Source organism: Nyctibius grandis, chromosome 28 (assembly GCF_013368605.1).
Source record: "Nyctibius grandis isolate bNycGra1 chromosome 28, bNycGra1.pri, whole genome shotgun sequence".
Lineage (NCBI taxonomy): Eukaryota > Metazoa > Chordata > Aves > Nyctibiiformes > Nyctibiidae > Nyctibius > Nyctibius grandis.
The window spans coordinates 5,499,924-5,526,093 of record NC_090685.1 but is presented as its reverse complement, the minus strand read 5'-3'; the positions used below and the strand labels follow the sequence as shown (position 1 = coordinate 5,526,093).

Here is a 26,170-nt window from a genome sequence, read left to right as displayed (position 1 = left end):
TAGATTTGAGTCAACCTATTTTCCAGGGCACAGTTACTCTGTGACAAAACTCCTTCTGGGCTGAGCCAGAACTGACCACACCACACAGCACCCAATTCTGCCACAGCTTGAAAACCTAGTACTTTCGATCGAAACAGAGTCAAACCTATGACCTTACAATCCCCCTCCCACACTTCAGCAGTTACTTGAGGCAAAAGATACCACAGGGACAGACAGATATTATGTCTTTTTCCTTAAAAGGACTCTACTGGGAAACTTGGCTTCAGAACAAGACAGACCCCTTAGCTACTGCATTCTTTATTAATCTTGTAACTTGAAGGCCCTGTATTCCTTGCTGGTGAACAGAGGGAAAGGAAGAAACCTGTCGAATGGCTTGGTCATGAACATTGACAGGGGGAGACAGACAGATAAAAGTATTTTCTCCAGCCATTCTCTGTCCTTTAGAATAGCTCCTACCAACTTCTTGAGAAGTTCCACTTACTCTCCCTAAGTTTTATTATGCAAGCAAGGATCTTAGACAGCTTTTTAAAAACACAAAGTTTACAAAACAAGATCAATGCACCTTCTGCTCCACTGAAACCCTGGGGCAACTTCAATCTAAGGAAGAGAGGTAAAAAATGTGCCAGAACTGCGAACAGCGAGAGAGCATGGCGGGCACAGGACCAAGTCTGCAAGCTGAGCTGTACACTCATTTATCCGTCCCAAACTTTAAAAGCTTATCACGGATAGATTACAGAGGCCAGAAAACACCCACAGACTGACCGCTTCTATCTTCTGTGACTGAAGCCTCTGGGACATGAAGTTAACCTGAAGCAAATGTCATTGCTGGCATTTCATCAATCTAAACCAGCCTGCAGACGCTGGGTGGGTAAGCCAGACATGCTGCAAGAGCCTATTCAGAAAGAGAAGGCCAGATACTCTTTAGTGCACGTTTTGAGCACTTCTTCAAATTTTTTTCAGCCACACTGGATTAATCGCTTATTTTCTGTGCCCCTCATTTTTTCACCTGCTGGGAAAGTACCTAATACTCTGCGAGTCATTAATGCTTAAGTATTTCAGATAGCTATGTGGTATAAAGGGATGCTGACCTTAAGAAGCTGCTACACTGCAAGCATTTTGCAGCAAAACAACTAACGGTGTAGGCAGCAGCAGAAAGTTTAATGACCTGTCAGTGCCTTTTACACGGTCTCTTCTGAAAGAGGTGGCACATTCACCTATGCCTGTTCTGCAGCAGATCTTAGCTGCTCTGTAACAAATGGATAAAATCACTGCAAGCAGAATTGCAGTAGACAATATTACACAAAGGACAAGACTGAGGAAGCCTTATAAAGCATGAAAATACATGTTTGATCAGCACAGAAAGGCTAAATTAATAGCTGCTTCTTACACATGCCAAAGGACTCCCAACCGAGATTCAACAATGAAGTTTCCATCCATTATTTGCATTCTAAAACAAAAAAAGTTCAATGTGAACAGAAACATGTGTTTCCAGGGATTCCCAAGATGTAAAACATTCTCCTGTAATTGTATAAATAAGAGTCAGAGACTGAAACCCATTAGTATGTTTCCACTAACAAAGCAAAATAAAACAGAACAGCAAGTTAAAACTTCAGAGAAATGACCAGCGTCAGGGTACAGCTCAAAACGCTGCTGTGCTGGCATGGAAGAGAGGGAAGTCCAGAGCAGTCTCTTCAGATAAGAGCAACTCCGTTCTTGTCCTTAGCGATATTTATTCTTATAAGGCTATACCCTTTTACGAGTAGAAGTACGTAGTTTCCATAGCCTCCTCCATTCAGAATCTGAGTACCTGCAAATTGCATACTAACACTCTTCCCTTCCCTTCCCGGGGTAGAAATAGTTTCAGCGATTTTTTACTGTTCCTTTATGAGTCTACACCCACATGAATAAACGAAGTTATGCACTGCATGTACATCTTTAAAGATGCAGCAAAACTGAAGATACACTTTTGCCTCAAGTCTCAAACGCCATGGCCCATCACATCTCTGCACATCAGGAGGCCAGGATGAGGAGATGAGCAGGATCTAGGGAAAAATCCACACAGTGAGCACTGTGGGGCTCAGGAAAGCTCCAGGATACTCCAGAAATAAAGCCGTGTTGGAAGCACGTGCAAGTTTATATGGCATGTGCCCACTTCACTCCTACCTGTTGTCATGTGCAACTGCCTTGCTTTCAGTAAGCATTTACTCCTTCTCCTCCCACCTCTAACTAGCCCAGAATTACTTTCCACAGTAGGGAAGGGATCCGAACAGATAGAAAAGTGGAAAGCCAGGCAACTGTAGCAGCCAGTGACCCTTTCCAAAGCCGCCTCTATCTTAGTATCACAACCAGATCCAAAATGCAAAAGGTAAGAGCAAACAAAGGACAGCCCCAACAAGCTTGAGTTTCGTTACCTCTCGGGTTTCAAAAGCCTTACACTCATGGCAACTAAATCTGTATCCCACTTTGCTAATACACATATACACAGGACTGGACCCTGGAGGACTTAAGGGTATATAAAGTGAATGTGGCTGAGGGGAAACAGCTGTTAGCAATCAGTTCAGGGAAAAAATTTGCAGAAAAAAGTAGTTACAGGTAGGTTCCCTGTGGATTTCTTTTAGATCCACTAATACCAAACAATTTTCACTAGAGCATCGAATCTCTGGCTTTCCAAATTCGCACCCATTTCCCCCCCATTGTGCAAAATGCAGTTAACATAACCGGCACAGCAGGAAGGACAGACTCGCTGGGAAAGCCTGGACAACTGTTCACAAACCAGGCTAGCATCCAGGAGCGTAAAACTAGTTTAACATTATGAAAGAAGGTAAAATTTAAAGGCATTCAAATAGATAATAGAAGGAGGACTAATCCTATTTTCAGTGTTAGAAAGCAACCAACCTTTAGCACAGATCCAAGGCTTAGCACAGAAACCGTCACGCGGTGCTGTCACACACAACCCTCTCCCGGGAAGAGACAAAGGGAGGGAGGGATGTACGTGATGCACGGCACCGAGGGATGTACGCGCCGCACCGAGGGATGTACGCGCCGCACCGGAGACAAAGGCAAAAGGAGCTGCCCAGGGTCACTGGCGAGTTGCTCAAGAGCAAGAACCAGAGGCGCCTCCGCTCACCTTCTGCCCTGGTCCTCCGAAGTGTTTGCTACAGCGGGGCAATTTCAGCATTTATGGTCATGTTTAGACTTCAGAGCTATCAGGGACTGCAGAAGATAACCTATCCCTTACTTCAACACAATCTAAAGCAAAATGGTTCACTTAACCCTTATTTTTCTGATTTGCAGGAATCTTTTCCTTAAGAAGCTCTTGGCTAGCAATTCGGGCTGCAGAATTTTTGGGACAACACATTGCTCTTCATCAATCCCCTCTCATGAAGGACATGCAAGCCAGGGTGGATTGAAACCCTCACTTCTGCTCAGTCACTGAGTACAGTTACACCAGACATACTTTTGCTCTTTGGTTCCTTCATAGCTTGGAGAACCCCAGCTTATGTTCAACTGTAGCATAAGAATTAAGCCTAGACCTTAAAGTGAGGAGTGCAGTGACTGTGCTCCTGCCTGCCTCGCCGACACAGGTAGGTGGGCTGAATCATCTTCTGGAGATTTTTGACAAGGAATTGCGCAGGGAACAGCTTTGAGAGTTACTTCAGTAGACTGGGTCAAGAGCAAAGAAAATCTTTTGGTGCAATCTGTGAGAAATTCACACTGCAGAGAACTTCATGTACTGTACTCCATCCGTAGACTGAGTCAGTGCCCCTAGCAGAAGGTTTTTCCGCCTCCAACTGCTCTTTACACCATCATTAGAAAGGTGCAAACAACACAATTTGTGATGCAAAGTCAACAGCTGCTTACTGCATTCAACTTTCAAGACAGGTGAATCAGGAGAAAATAGGGGCAAATAACTATAATTTTTAGTCCTTAGAGAGGATAATAGAAGTTTCAGCTATATTTAAAAATAAAGAAATTGATATTATCTTGGGGCATAAGAAGAAAAGTTTCAGTTCTAAAAACTGCACTAGCCAACAGGAAAACTGCTGTGTTGTCAGGAATAGTTACACTGCAATGATGTCAACTAGAAAAACATTTTCACTTGCTGGCTGTGTAAATCCCTAGCATTCTTGGATTCACTAAAAAGCAGCAGTTTGTAAAGACTCCCTGAAATCCTGACACTTCCTCAGTGCAAGAGCGATGTCTCAACAGCAGCTCACACGGAGCCTGTATTCGCACCACCACCACACGAGGACAGGGCTGGCATGTTTGGCTATTGCAGGTTTGACCCAGAACAAGGGCTCCCCCCAAGCAAAAAAATTTTACAGAAGATCAAAAAAAAAAGCAGTTGCATTGAAATGCTTCTCTTCCAGCAGTCAATGACGAGCTGCTGTCAGCAGCCAGGATCACACACAGTTTATACACATGGGAGTGGCAGAGGCTGCGCTCAGCGTCCTCAGAGAGGCCCTAATGGCATTTGTTCAAAGCCTTTTATTAACCACCCCTTGACAACATGATGTGGCTTTGGCCAGCGCTGCTCTCCTGCCTGCTGTAGGAAGGAAAGACTGGAAGAGGCAGCACCCTTGGGAACAACATCAGGGCTCCGCAATCCTCGGTATTAGAGCATAAATTGAGTCTGCAAGACAGAAGGTGGCTGGTACAATCTTGAAATCACCTCTGCCAAGCAGCACTGCTGCTTAACGTGCTGGAGTCAGATATTTCTCCTACTACTTGTTTAGTATCATGACTACTAAGCTGAACTGATGGGGGAAGCATGGCCAAAGTGTTATGAAAAGTTTGTTTCAGAAGACCAGGCACTTACATTATTTTTATCACGCTCAAGCTGGTTCCTCACTGTAGGAGCAACTCCCACACTGATTCCTGCTGGTGGTTTGTGGGTTTTTTTTTCTACCTACAGTCATTTCTTTCAAGTATAGGGCGGCACTGGATGGATGCAGCCCAATGTCACCTCTGTTCCCACTGTGGGGGAGTTAAGTGACCACTCACCCACGCCAGGCTAATTCCAGGGGCTGTCTGCAAGCATCTGATCACCAGAGGCAGCTTTGCCACAAGTCCCACTCTCAAGTCAAGGCAGGGAATGCAATTCCCCTGCCTTAAGGGGACATTACCACAATTAGCATACAAGAAGAAACCTGATTCCAGCTAAAATACACAAGAAAGTAAACAAAAGGTAAATGTTTAATGACAGTTGAGATTTCTGCACTTCCAACTGTACTCCTGAGTCTTCGGAAAGGAAGGGATAGAGGATGCAGAAAAAAGCATCACCACAGTGCTGTAGGTCACAGTAGCTTTAAAACTGAGTTTTAAAACAAGGCCAGGATTGCAAGACTTGTGAGTACAGCTCCTAGAAATGGTGCATCAAATTCCACTGGAAGTCTTCAATCTACATCAGCAGACATGAAATGTTACTTTAAATCACTGATTTTAATCTCGTTGTGCACCTGTAATCTGTTTATTTTGTTAAACCCAGGTTAATTCTCACTAGCTGGCAACTGTTAGATCACACTGATACACATACTTGAATATAAAATGTAACCTGTTCATGCAGGATAACATGCTGTGGTTACTTTATTATGCATAATAGACTCCTAACTTTTACAATTAAAAAAGCTCCACACAATACACGGCTTGCATCTTTGGATGAAAATCAGAATTTTATTAAATGCACAGCCAACACTTTCAGATTCCACCTTATACAAAACTCACATCTGCCTTGAATGAGACTGATGAAGAGGAGAAAAACATTTACTTAATTAGTTTCACATCTAAAGTCTATTAAAAGAAAGCAAGCATAACCCTTGGAAATTGAACTGAACCAACTGCTTCTGGTTACCTGTTCCTCAGTTTTAAGAGTAGCTTCCACTATCATAGTCACTAAATGAGCTGTTTAAACTGAAGGAAATACACTGCAGGGTGCAGAGTCATCAAAAGGTCGTTTATCACTGCACTTCAAACTCCAAGTGCTTAACTAATGACTTCCATCATATCGGAGGTTCTGCTTTACAACTGCTGCAACATGATCACACCCTCTCCTTTTCAAGTTTTCTTAACATGAAACCTGACGTTATTTAAATATTTTAACAGATTGGTTGGCGAGAAGGTTAGAAACATGCTTGAAAAACTACAAGCGCTACAGAAGCAACCCTAGGGATTCAAGACTCTGTTATTCCTCTTTAACATAACCCCAAATGAGAAAAACAAATTATATAGCTTATTTTCAGAAGTATTCCAAAGGAAAAATGAAGAAATATTTCTTTCCACTTGATTATTTGATGGCAGAAATAGGCAAAGGAAACAAGAGGAACATCTAAAACTATTTACAATCTGATAATTTATTCCTCAATGACTCAACTGTAAGGATAAGAAAAACTATTTTTAAAAGTTTCTTGGCTGTCAGTTTTATATATGTTGCAACAAATGTTGAAAAGGTTATTACGATTCTTACTAGAGTCAAAATTAAATCAATACATCTGTTAAAATTTATTATTAATTTCACACGAAGGACTAATACCACCTTGAAAGCTGCAGCCACTTCAGCTGATTTAATAGTTTGCTCCCACACAAACAGCCCAGAGCAGCAGCTGCGCTGCTCCCTCTTATCCTCCCCTTCCAATATGTCACGCCTGTGCTAGACAAAACCACTTCTGGGAGTGAAAGCACCATCCAGGTACCCAGCAGCAGAAAGCAATGCTCACTCTCTTCAGAATAAGTTCTCCTTTACCCAAACGAGCACAGCAGCCCCAGCGGTTTCCAAAACTGCTATACCTGAATATATTTAACCTGTTTTGAGTTTGCACGCATTTCAGCAACACTATTTTGCGAGTTTGGAAGGGTACCAATTTATTTTTGAACTTGGATCTGTTTTACAACTAGCAATTATCTTACTTTCCATACTCCAGTCCCCAGCATGCCAGAAAAAAACTCCCTTTTTCCTGTAATCACATTTTACTCTACACTATCACACGTAAAAAGGCACCAATGCTGAAACACCAGAGCCTTAAGCTTTCATTGATTGTGGTAGTACTAAGTAAAGCCTGCAAGTGGGAAAACTACATGGTAAGTAGCCATAACCATAAGAATTAATATGAATAACCTATTCTGAAAATCAGCTACTGACAGATATTTAATTTCACATGCCGTTCCCAAAACTAAGAAGCTGCATGGAGAGATCAAGATACTCCTGGAGAAATAGGTGTAATAAAATGGAAAGTTAAGTAACAGCTTGTAATGCTTAAGATTTCTCTTCTAGTGATAGTGTACTAAATACCCCAAATTTGTTGGACACAATATAAATTCAACCTGGTTTTTGAAGGACCTTTGTTTGCATCTCTAAGAGGTGAAACAGTTCAGTGGTCTTGCTCAAGAAAGGATCTATGACCAGAAAAACAGTTCCACATAGATTTTTCACAACAAGAGACTTTAAGGTACCAGCTACCTTGAGATTAAAATACAAAACAAGATATTTTGTGCCACTACAGTCTCTGTGGCAAGTACTGGAATCTTGCCTGCTAGCACTTTACAGTAAGACAGCTACCCTGATACAGAAATCACAAATTTTTTTTTTCAAGTGAAAGCAATAACTACAGACAAGTGAAACAAGGAGACAATTTGCTAATACCAAGCATCACATTCTCCGAAAAAACCTAACTTCGCTACAGTGAAAAGGGTGCAGTTAATGTCAAGTCCAGCATTTGTTCCATCAAGGAGTGCTTCAGAAGCTGCTTTATGAACGACACACACATCTGACATCGAAAAGTAATTCTGCTTTGATTAAGTGCAAGGGAAAACTGTGGTGACCAACTGGGAGAAAACATCATTTGACTCTCTGTCTACAAAAACGCTTGACAAGCTATTTCCGTACCGATGCCTTTTTGGAGTACCAGTCTCCTCAAGCAATTTGATCTGAATTTAGTTCTGTATGTAAATAAACCCATTTGGATCACAGGATTTGGGAAATCACACACCCGTAGTTAGCAAAGCGCTAACCACGCTGCCTAATAATATACTATTTGGATACCCGGCAGTGATGGGCAGGAGACAAGATTTAAGAAATAGCTTATGGGATGAAGAACTGAGCTGCCCAATGACACCGACTTCAGAATATGAAAATAACAGACCTATGAGAAACCTAGAAATGACACAAATTTGCATTCATTTTTAAGCCTTCAAACATTTCATGGATGCTTAGAAGAAAGCCCTTCTGAATACCAGATCGTGTCTGAACCGAGAGCTAGCGGAAAACTTACCTTTCCAGTCTCTGAAGCAACTATGATAAAAATCATCATTATACTTGTTTGTAGTCCATGTACCACAATTTTTTTAACACACTTTTTTCAGTACTGGGGAAAAACAACTGAAGTGAGGGCTTCTTTGACTCTGTTTTCCTATAGAGCTAATTGTCAAAGACTAATTCCAGAGCTCTGCTGAGATTAAACTGTTAGTACACACAAAAAGACACCATAAAAATTTAGTTTAGAAAAAAATCAAATAGCATATTTATTTCAGCTCAATTCAAAAAGTAAATATTTGCCATGTGCAAGTCAGTAGACTTCTTCCCTAGAACTTCTCTGTAAATATGAAACTGAGAAGTGTTCCTTTCCCCAGCTCAATGGCCCTCCCAAAACACAAATACACTGATGTTATGCAAAGAGTTCAGTTATCCCTGAACTACACACTAACAAGTTCCTTTTAGGATTTAAGGTTTCTTAGTCTGGATTAGAGCCTGAGCATGAGGCTCCTGTGCATGGGTGGGTATTTACAAAAAGGGAGAAAAAACACAAGAACTTAAATTGAAAACAAACTAATTCTGCCATTAACGAGGCTCACATCTGTTTTGAACACTGTTTCATGTTCTTGTGCAATACAGCTACAGGGGACTCATTTCACAAAACAATGCTCCACAGCTTCATTCTCTATAAAGGAATCCATTTAAAAAACACACACTTTAGCTTCAGTACACCAAGACCTTGCAAACCTCCCGATCTCCCGGAAATGTGGCCAGGGCGTTCGTACCGTTTCTCATTCTAACCGAGTACACTGATAGGCAACGGGCAAAGCCCAAGCACAGATTAGTTCCTAGCAGATCCAATCTCCCTTCTGAACCAGCTATCCCTGCTGTCAACACCAAATGTAACCTGTTTGCCAAACTGCACGCAGCCCAGATTCAGTTGGCATGCAAAGACGACACCGGGAGCTTTGAAGAAAAATCTATCAGACTCCAAAAAGAAGCAAATACTGCACTGGATGAATGCTGTAAGAGGGGGCTGCTCACAAACACAGAGAAAGACGGAATATTTTAACTCAGGCTATAGTTCAACAATAAATTCTCTTTTTCCTCTACACAGACGAGCTCATGCTTTGACAGTGATGGACAGCGAAACCATGAACTGAAGATTATGCATCACTGGACAAGAGTCTCAACAACAGGGCTGGGCAGGAGGGAAGGGGCAAACGTGTTGGACACAGAAGGCAGTGCTTGAAGAATGACAGCTTTACACCTTCATTTATGAAACAAGAAACTGATGGGGTCGTCAATTCAAGTGCTTCTGCCTTTTGCCTAAGATTCTATTTAAGAATTAAATTACTGGAACAGCCATCTTATTGCTAGCTGTAATCTCCATCCACTGCAAGAGAAGCTAGGGACTGGGACAAGCAAAAATACACTGTGCTGGGCTCTCCCAAGACCACACACTGACAACTAAAGAAGCCAAGTACAGAGCATCAAGTGCCAAGCCGTATTTTCCTCTTTATGTCTATACAATTAGAACAGTCTAAAACCCAGAAACATGCTTCCTTTAGATACAAGTGATGCTGAATAAGCCTACTTGAAGATAAAAGAAAAACACTGTTTATGACAGCTATCAAACTCCAGAGAGCAGCATATTTTAAATTAGAAGACTGTATCTACTCATAAAAACAGGTATTTCAAGGACAGCTTGCTTATGCTTCCCTAACGAAGTGCAGGTGACATACACAGCTATGATATTATGACTCAGACAAGATGCTAGCTCCTCTGAGAGGCTTCCTGGGTTTGGAGTGGAAAGAACACAGGAGGATACAAGAAAGCAAAAATGAAAAAGGCTCTTGGAAAATGCATGTTATCCACATTCACGTCCAAAGGTATCCTGGACAGCTGGAGAGATGTTCCAACCTGCTGGAGCAAGACGAAGTAACTCAAACACCTACACAGCTCCAGCATGACAACTCGCAAATATCGGAGTTAACAGCACTGATACCCCGACTCTGGTTTGTGCCAGTGTTTCTTTACTAAAATGATGGATCAAGATGACACCTACAACTGGGTTGTGCAACACTGCAGAAGTTAATCAAGGTCACTGTTGTTAAGGGTTCATCTCTTGCATTGTATTTGTAGTAAGATGAACCTACTGCCTCTGGATCTGGCAATTTGCTCTTGTGTACTGGAACACGGTTTGACCCTTACTTTTTCTACTGCCAGAAAGCACTCAAGACATTTTGCTCTTTATCCCTGAGGTGCAGTTACCAAACTGAAGGAACCAATCTTCAGTCAAAATCAATGCTAAAAACTAAGCGTCAAGGCGAAACACCAGCAAGGAAAGCTTACTGTGATCCACACATAAAGGGGCTTCCTGTGCACAAGCAGCATGACAACAGATAGAGCACATTTTAACAGCCTCAATGACATGCTCAGTGCTCCAAAGAAGAGCAGACAGCTTTTGATTCCCCATCTGGTGGTCATTAACTCCAGAGTACAAACCTCAGAGTACGTCACTAGTACTCCATCCCTCCATTTTGTACACGCTACTTGTGTTGCAATGAATCATACCCTCACACGGATCTCCAAAGAGCTCCTGCTTCCCGCTTCCCAAAAGGCTAGACTCAAACGGAGAGTGCTCATCTAACTTGTAAGTGTACCTTGTTAGGCAAGTTAAAACTGGTACCTGCCCATCCCAGCTGTTTTATCTCTCCAATAATTGACCTTACTCACACACTTGCTAGCATTCACAAATTGGCAGAAGACATAATATGCTCGTCCTATCACTCAAGGCTCAGTTTGGAGACACTCATACCAAAGTGGCATGTATGGTGCAAGAGACTAACCTGAAAAGTACTTGACACCAGAACCTCACACACAGACCAGGAAACCACTGATCTCCCTACTGTAAATCCAGCGATTTTGCTAACTGCAAAACCCAGCACACAACATTTTAGTATTTGTGAAGTAATTTAGTACCACAGAAAAAAAATGCAGGGTTTAGCTCCTGAGATGAGTTCTGTATTTAAGAAAAAATTACAACATATGCTAAAACTGCAGAAGCTGCCTTTTTTTTTTTTTTTAACTGCCCTTTGCTGACCACCTCAGTCCTCAGCTGGACAGAGAACTAAAAATCAAAAACAAAGGTCCAAGTTGGAATTTAATCTTAGTCCTAGTGAGACAGCTTTATATCTATTTCTGTGCTGGAAGAAATCACCCCCCTTCTGTTCTTGTTTCTCCACCTCTGAGAAGAGCATAGTACTCCCTCTTCTCCCACTGTGTTGCCTATTTAAACAGTATGGCCATAGGACAGGATAACAACGTACAGCACAAAGGACCTTAATCCCAGGCATAGTGTCCGTGTGTGACACAACATCCCTCCCCAGTGATTCCTGCCTTCAGCTTCAAAAGAGTCTCTTCACATTGAGCCCTTCATCTTCGCACGGCCTGACCAGAGCACCAAGAAATCCAGGCTACGCTGACAGCTGCCAAGACAGCATCACACAAAACCAGAAGCTGGAGTAAGAACTGCCAACTTGTTTAGCTACCAGTCTCCCTAAGGACAGAAAGAACTCACCTCTGACTTGCATCCGCTGCAGAGCAGAAGGAAGACAGCCCTCCTACCTGGTTATCAGGTGTCCAAACCATCTCATGTCACAAGCTATGTAACGGGGTGTCCCCTGCCACCACTTGTACTTTCTCCTCCTAAAACTCCGCTTGTAGCCCACGAAAATAGAAGCCTCTTAGTTGTGCTACCCTCACTCCAGAAATCTCTGCATTTCAGTTACAAGACCACTACATGTTTCTCAACTCTATCTCCAGATACTCAAAAACCTGCAACAGACACTATTTCAAAGGGAAAAAAACCACAGAAGGTGAGAGCCCACTTTTCCCTCACCCTCTCACCTAAAAGGTCTCTTTAGGCCACCTCTCCAAAACAAGAAACTGCAGCCTCAGAGGAAGAATAGCAGCTGTTTTGACAAGTCTGGCCCTCGTTCAAACACTGGAATACAAGCCTTGAGCAGTAATACATTGCCATCAATAAAAAGTTCAACCAAAGTACACTGCCCTGTCGCTAAAACATGGTTCATCTATTCCATGTCACATATAAAGGAAAAACTATCACGTCGTCATTCAAATTGAAAAGGTGTATGGAAAGAAAGTGGCAAATAAAGGAAGAAAAAAAGGTTCTGGATAACACTCTACAAGTTCATATTCTCATGTGTCAAGAGCAGTGTTAGGCTATAGATCAGAGTAAGTGACAAATGCCAGGAAAAATTAAAAAGCTATCTGTACTTGGGTATTGCTCCATTCCTAATTATTTTCTTGACTTTTTACCGTGAAGTCACATCTCTGGTCAATGTCTAAAAGAATTATTCTTAAAAATTCTTCAAATTATTCCATTTAGACACTGTCACATATCTTCTAGCTGCACCAAACTGACAGACGTTTGGATGGAAACAAGACAATTGCCAATCCCATGCAGTATACACTGAGTAGTGGAGTGAGCCCAACACATCAGAAATTATAAAGCATTTGGTAAAACTCATTCCAGAGCAGCCAGTACTCATGCATTAGCCCAGTGGGTTTCAGATGGGACAAGCTGTAGGCAGTCTTATCCACTTTAAACGTGAGACCTCATATTTCATTTGTTCCTGTCACTTATTCCCTAACACAGCAAAACGCTCTACTACTGAGGTCCCAGAGGCTTGCTGCAAAAATTAGTAAGACTGTGTAAATCAATGATTGGGATTTCAAAATCAGCAGTAAGTAATAAAAGTCATCAGGGTCTAATTTTTAGAAAATCATTGAAAAATAGCATCATTGGAGAGAAAGAGACGTTTTGAAGAATGAGAACTATGCCTTCACTGAGAATGTAAGAGTGTTTCTCCCTCAAATAAAGTTGTACCACCTGCTAAATACTGGGTGTAAGAGACTACATCAGCTGTATACTGCAGCTGATGAGACTTAACAGACACGGAGCTAGTACATCCTTACCATGGAGCATGTCTTTAATGGACACAGATATGACCTAGCCAAAGATGAGTTACATAGACTGATGAAAATATTTCTGTGAAGCTCTAAGTACACTCCAAGCTTTCCTGAGGCAGAAATCAATCTCTCTCCAGTCATGGAAAGATACAGCCAGCTGCAGAATCACTCTGCTGCAGCACTGAATTCCATGAACATCCATCTGTCTTTAACACGCAACCATCGATGTTGGGCAGAATTATGAAGGAGCAAACCTTCATCTTTTGGTGGGCACCATGATGCTCAGCACTCTGCAACACTGCTAGAGAAGGAAAATATTGTCTTTATAACATTCTCTAAAAAAAACCTTCTCTGACAAAGGTATAAGATACATACGTGCACACCCACACAGCTCACAACTGCACAAAGCATACGGTAAGCTTGCGAACACGAACGAATACATTCACGTCAAAAATATCGATATGCAATCCAAAAAGATCTACCAAACAGAAGCTTTGTGGGAAGCAACTTTTGGCTCTAAGACTGACAGGAGCCTTCCAATCAAACGATTTTCCAATGGCCTGATGCTGGCCCTCTTTACCCTGCGATCATCGCAATTTCAGAAGTTACCATCTTCAAACTTAAAAAGGGATTTAAGTACTATAGGTGGAGACACAGGTTGTTTTTCTTGATGAGGTACTGTCTACTGAGGCTGAATGACAAGCACCCACGCTAACTTTCCTGCTGTGCCTCCCATATTTGAGCCTGCACTGCCCCCATCCCATCAAGATATGCATTTCAGACATTTTCCAGCCCCCGCCTCCACAGCTTTCCAAGAGAGGAGTAAAGCATGCTCAATGCTGTCCGCCCTTGTGCCTCCTTCATGTTGGGAACGGGCAGTTTCAAAACACACAGCAGCTGTCAGTACAAGTTAATTGTCTAAGCTGACTACTACTGCGACCATCTTCAAGTGAAGCTATGGAGTATGAACAAAGGACATTTCTTCAGGGTGAAGCAACAGTATCGAACATAGTATTCACGAGCACTGTCTGCCCATTTCTTCTTTTTGTGCAGAGGATGTTATTCCAGCAGATGAACAGGCCTTGAGATGATGGAAAACATCACTAGAACTTTGCGATAACACTCTAGCAAATTTGTGAGGAAATTCTTATTTGATCTGCTGTCCCTCTCCTGTTCGTCTTTCCTCATTACAGGACTCCACCTCTATAATTAGCTATTAACAGGGAACTAATTGCCAAGGTCTCCCACTTCCCCAAAAGCATCAAGTCTGATCTCCACCAGTTGTGCTGGAGGATCTCCCAGAATATTGTTTGTTGCAAGGACCAGCACAAAACTCTGTATTTCATATCACCGCTCCTGCTGACACTGCAACACAGACTAAGGTTTAACAAAATCTTACTTTTATCTCAAAGTTCGAGAATCATTCATGTTAAGTAGGTGTTACAGAAGACCAACTTTCAGGAAGACTGACTGCAGCTCCATACTCTCCACTTTCATTCTCAGGTCTGCAGCTCTCACTTGTTCATCAGCTGAGTAGCTACAGAAGTCAAATTTAGAAACCAAATTTCAACTTGAAAATATGCATGTATGCTCACGTTTCTAAAGCCAACAGCAACTTTCTACTGCTCTTTATACCTTGCAGGTCACAAGAATACAAAATTAACTTCACCCTTTCTTTTCATGTCACCTTCCAAATGTCCTAACTCTCATGGTGATGCCGGAAGATATTACTGCAGTTCACTCTTCATGATCCTTAGTTATAAAAGCCGGCATTCAAGATGAAAATATTTCTATCTGATTAAATCCACTGGAACTATTTAGTATTTATGTCAGCCAGGACATTTTGAACAAATGCTGTGCTAAAAATACTGCAGTCTCGTACACACCGGGAAACTGCCACTACAACTTGTTCAGCTGAGCTACTAAATAGCAGGAGCCTGCAGCAGAAAAGGCTCTGCTCTGCCCAGAATAACACTTCCAACACTGTATTAATTCTAACGTTCCACCAGTGACAGGCAGGGGAAGCCACCAGAGGCACATGCGGTGGGAGCTCCCTAGAGCAGAGAGTTAACAGCAGAGTAAGGACAGCAGTAACTGGGAATACTGTTCAAAAGGAGTAATCCTACTGTAGCTGAGAACTGGGTTTTAAACTGATTTTCTAGCTGTTCTTTCAGAAGAGCAGGTCAGCAGCAAACTCATTGCTGAAACAGCAGCAAGTCCATACCCTGCTCCTGTTCTCTTAACAGGAGGAAGCATTTTGAAATCTAATGATGATACATATTTAAAACCTGATAGCGCTGAACAGCTCAGAAAGGACAGTCGTGCAGGGAGAAGGTATGGTGGGGTGTATTCGTCACATGCTACTGTTTCAGTCAAATTAAACAGCCCCAGAAAAGGTGATAAACACCGATCTCTACAATGAATATCCCCTCTCAGAAACTCAAGACACAGGCCTTCAAAACTGCAGGCAGAAGTGGAATACATAACACTGAATAGTATTTTGCTCCCATGTTTCAGTGTGAGGTTTTCTATAAAACTTGGGGCACTTTCTATAAAACTAGCAGCTGCAAAGGTAATTCAATTTAATAAGCCAATAAACATTTCTGAATGATTGCATGTCTTACAAGGATATGAGAAATTATATTAGCACAATGAGCTCAAGCAGACTTGGGAGAGAAACTATCCCATCTTGAAAAGTCACAGGAAAAAAATCTGCACTGACTTCTTACGTTAAATTGTCCTTTTTTTAAATAGTCACTGTATCATTAAAGCCCATCCTTGAGTCCAATAACAAAAAAGCAGATACACTGTGAGAGCGCCGCTGATTTTAGCGGAGCTACAGTAATTTACAACACCAGTAAGAATCTGACCCATAGCCTCTCTCTAATAGGGCAATGGCTTGTGCTACTTCAGCAGGCATCACTTTAACAGGAATCAAGTGAAATCATTAACAGAGGAATCTGAGTCAATGAGATGTTAAGTACTTGCTATAATTACATATTATTGCACTTTCTGCTGACAGCGCAACTCAGAAGGTTGGAATTCAATGAACTATCCAACAAATATCTGAAGTCAGAGTTGTAAATGAAATTAAATCTGAATTTGTGTTTGATCATGTTTATAGGCTGTGTGCCTATTTAGGTGAAGCCATGTAAAAAAACATACTTCTACATTGGTCCCCTGGTTAAAAATCTTTCATGTTTTACAAAGTAAACAAAGTAGCCTGACAGCATGTTAATAACAGGTATCGCTTAACATTGTAGTAAAAGGAAAAACATCTTAACAAAATCTGCCAGAAGTCAGAAGCACACAGGCTATTAACTCCCAAAACACATCTTCCAGCACACTTAGGTAATTCTGCCGAGTTTTAACGAAAGCAAAAGTTGGCCGCAGCTAACAGAAATGCATTCAACTCCCCACTCCCACAAGACACCCATTAAGTTTTAACCTGAATGCTGAATGTGTCAGAACAATTAACACAACAGACCTCAAGGTCCTTAGTAAAGCCCCTCTGAGGCTACTGCTGGGAAACCAGAGGCAAACAACTTACGTAGCAGATGATATTTAAGAGCAGCCTACCAACAATACATTTATTTACATTTCTGAGTCTGCATTTCTGAGAGGTGTCAGAAATTATCAATTTACTCCAGAGTACCCTCACTTGTAACAATCTGGAGATTCCTATAGTAAAGCTACGCTGTTACACCCTACAAGCCCTGCAATAGATTGCTGTGAACATATTGAAAAGCAATGCGAAAACAAAATTAAGAAATCTTGCAGAGATTGGGGTCTGACATTAAATACTTCTAAAATAAAAAAGTTAAGTGGTTTCAGACTTAAAACTACCCCAAGTATTGTTCGGAGGCTGTGGGCAGCGCTTCTTACAATGCGGGCTCATCACCCAGCACCGCAGCCTGAAGTAAAGGCAGCGAGTGACTCAAGGCTTGTGTTGGAAGGAACAAACTACATTCTTCAGGACTCACATCTCCATGTATCACGAAAAAGGGAAAGGACATTTTCAGTGGAGATATCAATCTGCATCTACATACCGTTAACTACCTTTTGTATTCTGGATCCCTTGCCAAATATTTGACATTTAAACGCACATGCTCCCAGGGAACTTAAAAGACAGTTTTGCCCTGACGTGCACAAGACACAGATAGAGCGCAAGAGTTTACCTTCAAGCTTCCTAACCTCGTGAAGTTTGTTTAGAACAGCAGCACTAAGGTACACAGAGCCCTATGTCAGAAGTGGCCCTGCTCTCCTTCAAAAAAAACCCTCTCACCCATCCAGGCGGTGCCAACGAAGCAGCAGCAAGGAAGAACAAATCTGGTCTCCAACAGACTGTTTCACAACCATTGAATAATCTTAAGGATCTCCGTTACGTTGCTTTTCAGTTTGTTGGCATTTCAATCACCCTCACCTTTTACATGCACAGCTCTATTGCACACGAATTTAATGCAAAACACAAAACTGAATTCTGTGCTGAAATCCCCTAACTTTAAGGCTTTGGTCAGCACTCTTGCTATTTAATTTAAATTTCCCTCACGCTCACTCCCCTTCATATCTTCACCCTGATATATAGAGGTGCCATATGAGCACTCAGGCCAACATAAAAAAACTGCCAGTTTCTGATAAGATGCTGCAGCAGCAAGGCCGCCTTTTTTCTCCCCCAAAAATTCACTGTTAAAGCAAGCCCCTCCTTCAAGCGTGTTTGACTTCCAGAAGCCATGTCTATGACACTGGACAATGAAATTCACACTTGACTCCTGTTAATACACTGTAATGGTTACTACAGTGATACTGGCCTCAAGCTGCATCTTAACATTACTGGTCAAGTCAACCTTCCTCTGTTTTTTTTTTCCTCTAAAACCACTGCTTAGGGCGATGTCTTTGCTTTCTACCCAGCACGGTGCCGGATTTTACACAAGTTCTGATCACAGGCTGATGAACAGCCAAGACACTAACAGCAGTTAGAGGAATTTAGTAGCTTTGGAACACAATTTGATTATTTTGCAAACAAAAGTAATTTTTATCTACTGCACTCTGCAAACACAATGGGAGAAGCGAAATTCAAGATAAATTGCTTTTAGTCTCAACATTGTCCTCAGTTGTAAGCAGTTGTTTTGTTCAACCTTAATAACAAAGCTCTTAAAGGCAAAACTCAATAGAATCCAAACAGATTTTGTACCTGAAGTCATCTGCAATTTTATCAAGTGAGAAAAAAAAAATCAGAATGATTCCCTCCCTGAGTACATAGTTGTGACTCAACACACACCTCTGTGAAGAGGGGGTCATTTTCAATGACCAAGCTGTACTTGGAAATGACAGTTTTAGACTACCATTTCCCTTCGACAATGCCGAAGACTGTGAGGACGTTACTTGCAAAAAGGGCTCGCTGTTTCAGCACAGTATTGTTCTCAGGATGGTTTGCAAACAGGCACTGCTAGGACTGAACATGGAAAATTCTTTGCAGTGCGTACTGATACTAAAAATACAGTTAAGGTGAAAAAAAATACCCACTATGGCCAAATTAAACAAGAGGGGAATCTGGATATTGAGACGGAATGCAATTACCCAAGTTGGAATTTGCCCAGGACACTCTTGCTTAGAGTGATCTGGCTATTTAATGACAAGAAATAGCCAGGAACACATATTTACTGCTGGCATCCTCTCTCATACCTAACACTACCCTGCTATCAATGAAATGGGTGTGGAATCAGATCTGGGTTCTCACCTACAACCAGGGTGCTCCTTGGTGACCTGCAATGGGCTAGCAGATCCACCTCCACCCACCTCACTTCAGCTGCAACAACTTGTGTGATCGCCACACCACATAGCATGTCCATTAACCCAGATATCAACGTTAGTAACAACAGGAAGCTTCAAAGTGCTTAAGCTGCTCTATTACTGATACACTACCCAGAAGTCACCCAAAACATTCTTTATAATGTTTACTGCTGGTACATTCAACATTTAAAATGAGTCAGTATCAGCCCCCAGAAAAAATTCCCTTCCCCCAAATGTAAAGAGCCTAAAAGGAGACTTTGGCTCTACCGTCGAGCGCTGCCTAACAATAATCAAAGTACAAACCAATTCTAAACATCTGGGGAAAAAAAAAAGCACTTGAGATTCCTACCACCCACTCCCAATCTTTTCCACTAAATAGGAACAAAACAGCAATATAAGAGCTAGCGCCTCACCGCTACGCCTAAATGAGAACCGCTCCGTGTGTGACAATTCCCAACACAGAAGTGCAAAGACCTCCTGTGTAGTGGAAACAGGACTCGGAGCAAGCAGAGGTAACAGGTTTTCAGGAAGATCAGTCGTGGTCACAAGGTCAGAGAGGACAGTGACTATTCAGCAGTATTCCCGTAACAGGACTAACAGGGTTACACGCACCTTTCAGCGCTGAAAAGGATTTTGGATTTTAGGGGCCTCTGATCAGTCACAATGTTGTTACATGACTGCCATAAAATAATTACAACAGGAGGAAAAGAGTGCCAGTACCTACACTAGTATTAATTTGTTGGGTATGCTTGATTTGCAAGGAATTCAGTTTTTCCATCAAGGTGTCTTACTTTGAATTTCTGTATTAAACTCCTCGAACACATGGTAGAAATAAAAACTGAAGTTTTAAGTGCTATATGCCTAAAACTCTAAAAAGAATAAAACGGCACATGGTCACAACAGAGAAGAAAAATCCCTCTAAGAGGTTCACTGGACGCTGGAGTGGAAAGGTCAAATATGCACCACTTCCCCTACGTAAGTCAGCACATAACTAAAGCTTACCAGGGAGTACTTTTCCCTAAATAAAGATGATCCTTAAGCAAATATTTCCTAGCATATGAAGGTTACACGTATTCAAATACATGCTTATATTTAACTTGCTTCAAGAGCTACTCCTGCACTTCTTGGGAAATCCACTGCACCGTTTTTTTCTGTCAAGAATTTTTCACAGAGCCCTACTATAGATTCAGAATGGAAATAAAAGTTCAAAAATTGCATATTCACTACTGCCTGCTCCTATTGCACACACACAATCACATTCCAATGAACTGACAGAAAGAAAGGTGCACCCAAACATAGATTTGTAAATATTTACACGCAGTAGCCTACAAAGCAACCAGGCACACGGACATCATCCAGAAAAGCACGCTAAAAATCAGTATAAGTCAAGCAGATACCTTCAACTATTTTTGTGTCCTCTACCACCTCACCAGTCAAGAGGACAGCTCAGAGTTCCTTACACATCCCAACAGTGACAATAACACATACACCCAAAGGTATGTTGTACATCCTCAGCTCCCCTCCACCCTGCTTAAGCCCTTCACCTACCAACTTGGGGGGAGACTGCAATTAGCTTGCTTCCTAGAAAAATGAATAAACAATCAGAAAAAGTTAGCAGCCATCAGGCTGATTAACAAAGATAGTATTATATGTGTATATATATGAATATCGATATATATAGACATATAAGTGTATATATTTGTATATAAATATATACACATCTATAAAATTATAGGACTCCTATAATGTTTCTAAATGAAATGAACAGTTAGCTTGCAAACTTTCTTAAGTGATGCTGTCTACCTTTCTGGAATTGTCTATACTGTTGCTTTTTTTTTTTTTTAAATGTGGGCTTTTATTTTAATTAAAAAGCCCCACCCAACAACAAGGTAAAGTTACATCAATTAAATAGCAAGGAAAGAAATAAGACTGATCTTAAAATGGATGCAGCAGATTCTTTTAAACAGCAACATGTTGCAATCACCTTTCATTTTAGGGGAAGGGAGGGATTCCCTGCAAGGAACAGAGACGAGGAGCAGTGGGGGGAGGGAGGCTGCTATAAAAAAATGGCTCGGGGATTTATTTTAGTTAAAAACTTTGCTTTCCCCGCTGTTAAGAAGGGGCTGGGGACCGGGGATCGCCGCCCGGTGCCTCTGTGGAAGGCTCCCCTCCGGCAGCTCGGGGAGGAGGAGAAGGAGAGAAAGCCACACAGAAGAGAGGAGAAAAAGAAAATGGCGCAGAGACTAAGTCCCGACCGTCGACAAGGCGACTTTCCAGGGAGGAATCGGGGCCCAAAGGGGACCCCGGGAGAACCGATGGGCTCGGATCGGGGGCCTCCGGTGCCCCCACTAGGGGCAGGCGGGGTCGGGGGGGAGCGAGGCCGCCGGGAAAGGGGCGCTTTTGGCAGCTCGATGGGAACAATGGGGCCGGTGAGCGAGGAGCCGGGACTTAGTCTCTGGGACGCCATGTCTGTGCGCGGCGGCGCGGGGCGCGCCGGGGCCACACTCACCGTTCGCTCGGAAATCCGCCTCGATCTGCGGGGAGAGGAGACAGGGAGAGACCGTGAAAAACGCCGTCCCGACGGGGGGGGGGGGTATTTTTAATTATTTTTTTCGGGGGGTGGGGGAGGGGGGCGCGCTAGATTTCCCCTCCCTTCCTTCATTCTCATTTTTAGGGACATTAAATATCAAACGAGGAATGACCAGCGCGATGCAGAAGGTGCCCTCCGTGGCTGCGTGAACCGGCACCCGCACAGCTCCTGGGGAGACCCCCCGCCAAGAACGGAGCGAGCCAGGGGAAGGTGGCCAGCCGCCCCCCTCCCCTTCTCCCAGGCAGGGGGTCACACACGAGTCCCGTCTCCCCCCACCGCCCCCCATCTGGGCAGAAACGGGTCCCGGGGCGGGGGGAGTCGGTGGATGGGGGCGCCCCAGCACGACGAGGCCGGGTTGACAGGGCTCTCCCCAGACGCGTGGTCTACCCCGAGCGGGGGCAGGCAGGGGGCAGCAGCAGGGCACGTCTCCCCTCACTTGAGGGTAAAGTGGGGGGTCAGCCGGGCCCCCAGGACCGACCCTGAGGGGAAGTAAGGACCCCGCGGCCTCGGTGGCGAAGGGCTGGGGTCCCCGGGGAGCGGGCCCCCGCGGGCGGCTGAAGGGGCGCTCACCTGGGAATCGTTGTGCAGATGGTCCCCGCTCATACCGAAGGGTGCGGGAAGGCCTAAGGGAGCGGAGCAGACGGAGAGGAGAGCTGAGGAGAGCCGAGCCGCGCGGCCGGGGACACACGGAGCCTGGACGCGTCGGAGAGCGCAGCCGCTGGCTCCGCAATCGTTGTGTAACAGACTAAGTCCTCATTTCGGCGCACTGCGCAGGCGCGAGGCCTTTTAGTGGCGGGGCGGGGCCAAGGCGACGCTGTGCGGAACATTGGGGCGGGAGTTAGGCAACGGCGATTGGTGTATTTACACCCGAGCCACGCCCCCCGCGCGCGCGAGCCAGCGAAATTTGCATACGGGCCACGCCCCGCCCGTATGCTCCCTCCGAACGCAACCCACTCGCTCTCTTTTTAACATATCAGGCCCCGCCTCTTCCTCCCTCTTCTCCAATCGCGCAGCAAAGGCCGGCTTCATTTACATGCTCGACCCCGCCCCGCCGCTCCCCTCCCACCGCTGAAGGAACTCGGTGCATTGTGCAAGAACCGCTGCCCCGCTGTGCGCGCAGTGCGCATGCGCCCCATCCCGCCCTGCAGGCCGCCGGCTGTATTTGCATGCCGAGCCCCGCCTCTCGCCGCGCAGGCCCCGCCCCCCGTCAGGGGAGCATGGCGGCGCCCTGGTGGCGGGAGGGGGTGGCCGCCCGGCAGCCCTGTGGCGCTGCGTTACCCCCCCCCGGCTCCCCGTGATGACCGGCACCGTCACATCGTGAGCGCCCTGCGAGGCCCCACAGCCCCTGCTAAAGGAACGGGCTGCTGGGTTTCCTGGGGGGCCCTCGGGGCATGCCCTGGGCCCGGCCGGGGCCTGGCAGGCCTGCCCCCCGCCCCCGGGCAGGGTTTAACCGTGAACCGGGGCAGGACATCTCTTCACGGCAGCTGTGCTGCTCCGGCACCGGGGAGCTGGTTATGGCCACGCTTATGGCATCCTGGTCAATGCCAGGCAGGGCTGCGGTGCGTGGAAACACCGACAGTGTTGTTCAGACTGCGCAACTCCACCTGGGTTGCATCTTCTGCCCAGGTGGGCTGCTGGTGGGCTTGCGGCCTGGTGTGCCTCTCTCGTACACCGGCTCTCCGCAGGAGGAACTCTGTGAGCTCGGCTGAGTCACGCTTCTACAGAACCTGTATAAGCACAATTGGCCTGATGTGCAGTTTGATTTCAAGCATTTCAAAACGATGCAGCTGTCAGTTCCCTTTGGCAGGAAAGGAGCCAAGCTTGGTGTGCGCATCTGTCCTGCAGAGAGGCTGAGCGTGTGACTGACCTCTCGTTATTAGTCTGTTTATGTGACTGTATCAGGCTGAAACGCGGAGGCTGCAGTAACCACGCAGAGATTACATTGTGCTAGGTGCTGTACAACTGCCCTGCATCCATAAGAGTGATGCTAAGGGGGGACACGGATCGGACAGCTTTGGGCTGACTCGACTTGTTGAAGTCAAGGACAGCAATAGTTCATTGCAAATAAGAGCTTTCTGCTTTAAAAATGGATCAGCCAGCAAGATTTTTCTTCCAGCGTAAACAGGCCCTTTAATTTTTTCCTCTAATGAGGAAACGGAGGGTAAAAAGGAAGCAAAAGCTTTGTTTTCTTTTAGCTAATGTGAGAATGAATCACGTACCTCCCTAGAAAAACACCCTCCCTGCCCCAACCCAAATCCGAAGACATTTATTTCTGTTCTGCAGCAGCTCTACTAAAGGGGTTTTCTTTTCGGTGCACTGAACGGCAGGTTTAGTATGCATGGCTGGTACACGTCTCACAGGACTGCCTCCAGTCTTCTTCTTGGAGCTTCCATCCTGTGCTGCAACACAGACTGTACCTTTCCTCAGCTTCTTTACACAACCAGAGCTTTGATTTGACGCTAAAATAATCTGGCGCTGCCAAGCTATCTGAAGAGATACATCAAAATGTAAGCAGCGACAGCAGCCACCTATTTGCACTGCATATTTATATCCTGTAAAGGGAAAACTCTGTCACTTTCTTACAGTCTTCAGAAGAGGATCTGAGGACTTCCTTTTTTTACCAAGAGCAGGCAAACATTTCTGGCTCTAGAGCTGTTTATTATGCAAACTGCTTTAGTCACTGTTAGATTTTTAAATATAAACATAATGAAAAGGCTGTTTCAGACACCTCTCCCGTTGGAAGAGGTGTTTGCCCCTAGCTCACAAGAATGAGATGAAAGGGGGCTTTGCTCTGGGTTTGAGACCCTCCTCGCTGCCATCCGGGGGTGTGGAGGCTGTGTCTGATGATGCAGGATGGCCTGGGAGCGGTCTGGTACCTCCAGCTCTCAGCATTAGAAATTCCTGAAAGCCCTTTCTTTGAAGCAGCAATTTCACTTTAAATCTTCTGTATCTCTGTCTCCCCAAGCAGCCTTGCTCAGGTGGCTGTGGGCTGCCACAAGAGAGGGACCTGCTGCAACCCCCACCGCGCTGCAGCTGCAGCCAGCCCTGTTCAGAGGGAAGGATCACTACCTCTTCTAGCAGCTGCCATCTTCACAGGCGTTTGCAAGCGCTCGTCTGGTTGCAAAAGGGAGCCTCCAAACTGGCACAGGAGAGGCTCAGTGCTGCGCTGTCTGCAAGAGTGCTGACAGGCAGATGGGAGAGCTCTGAACGTAAAGGGAGCTGCCCAGTTTGTCAGCTCAGGTCCTAATAGCGACCACTCCCATGGCAGCGGTGCCAGATCCATTAGTGACAAACAAAATCTTGTAGCACTGATGTGATGAAGGAAACCTCCATCTGAGACATCTGTACCCAAACCAGGCATAAGTGTCTCCCAAGGATCACTTCCCATCTGCTACATTTTGTCTCCAGTCTCCCATAGGGCTGGCTTGGGGCCCAAGTGGAGCCTGCAAGGAGCCTCTGCTCTGCAGTTAGATCCCAAGAGGCAGGGAGATATATAACTTGTTCAAAAGCATATTAAACTATAACACCTGTGTGGCCACATCTGTTGCAACAAACTTTATGATAAAAAACCCATCTGATCTCACAGGACCCCCTCCAAACCTATAACCTGCACCATCACACTCCTGGAGTCTGCACCTCCCTCACCCCCTTCCAAGCGTACATCCTTTGTTGCTGGGAAGGCTCTACCAAAGGAAGGGAAAGGCCCATACAGGACACGCTGCTGTACAACCAGTCCTTTCAACAGCAGAGGCTGGCAGGGAAGTAGTTAACATGCCTGGACCTGCTTCTCTGGCAAGGCTGTGCACACCCCATCAAGATAAATGGGGGAAATTCACACCTCTCAGTGCTGCTGTCTCTCTCTGTCTCTCCAGGGCTCCCTGGGACTGCAGTACATCACCATCAGGTTAATGTAGCCTAGGTGATTGCTTGCAAAAAGAAACGGCTGGAAATTACATGTTTAAATTAAATCATAAATCGTCCTGGATATAAAACCTGTAGGAAACCCTCCAATTCTTGATCCTTGTGAATTCTGAGATTTGATTTATCTGGTGTACTCAGGACTTCTTACTGTGCCAGGGTGCCTGTTTTGGGAGAGGGAGGTGGGTGCCTTTTTTCTGACCAGCTTTGCTGTTCTGTGTCAGGATGGGATCCCACACACTGCTCCACCTTGTGTCCCTGCTCTTGTGCACGGACAAGATCTGTAAATGCAGGAAATCCCCTTGCCAGACCAGGCTTGTGGCTGTGTTGTGCCTGCAGGGTGGCTTCAGCCTCCACTTCTGTGCTGCTTCTTTCTGGATGCTGAAGCAGAAAGTTCAGGAGGGCGATAGCTTCCACAGACCTGCCTCCCTCATGCAGCAGTTGGACCAGTGTCTCTCAGGGGTCTCTGCAAAGGCTTTGTCAAAGGTGACGCCAAAGGTTGGACAGGGATCCGTGAAGCAAAAGCAGGACTCCTGCCTTCCCCGAGAGGCAGACCCAGCATGGCCCCCATGGGGTCATGGTGCCCAGGCCAAAACAAGGCCTAAGAGCTGAAGGTAAATAGAAAAGTG

The 26,170-nt window shown here is 44.6% G+C and overlaps 1 protein-coding gene across 2 annotated transcripts in view; it reads right to left on the bottom strand.

Annotated features, from left to right (window-relative positions):
* The window catches only part of TOP1 (DNA topoisomerase I), a 67,755-nt gene extending 45,385 nt beyond the window's left edge, over positions 1–22,370 (bottom strand). For both annotated transcript variants that reach the window (XM_068419733.1, XM_068419734.1), the window contains exons 1-2: positions 22,194–22,370; positions 21,543–21,567 (exon numbers count right to left, since the gene is read on the bottom strand). In XM_068419733.1, the coding sequence (XP_068275834.1) occupies positions 21,543–21,567; positions 22,194–22,226 (58 nt within the window). In that variant the 5' untranslated portion in view covers positions 22,227–22,370. The remainder of the gene's footprint in view (positions 1–21,542; positions 21,568–22,193) is intronic.
* Positions 22,371–26,170: the final 3,800 nt, after the last annotated feature.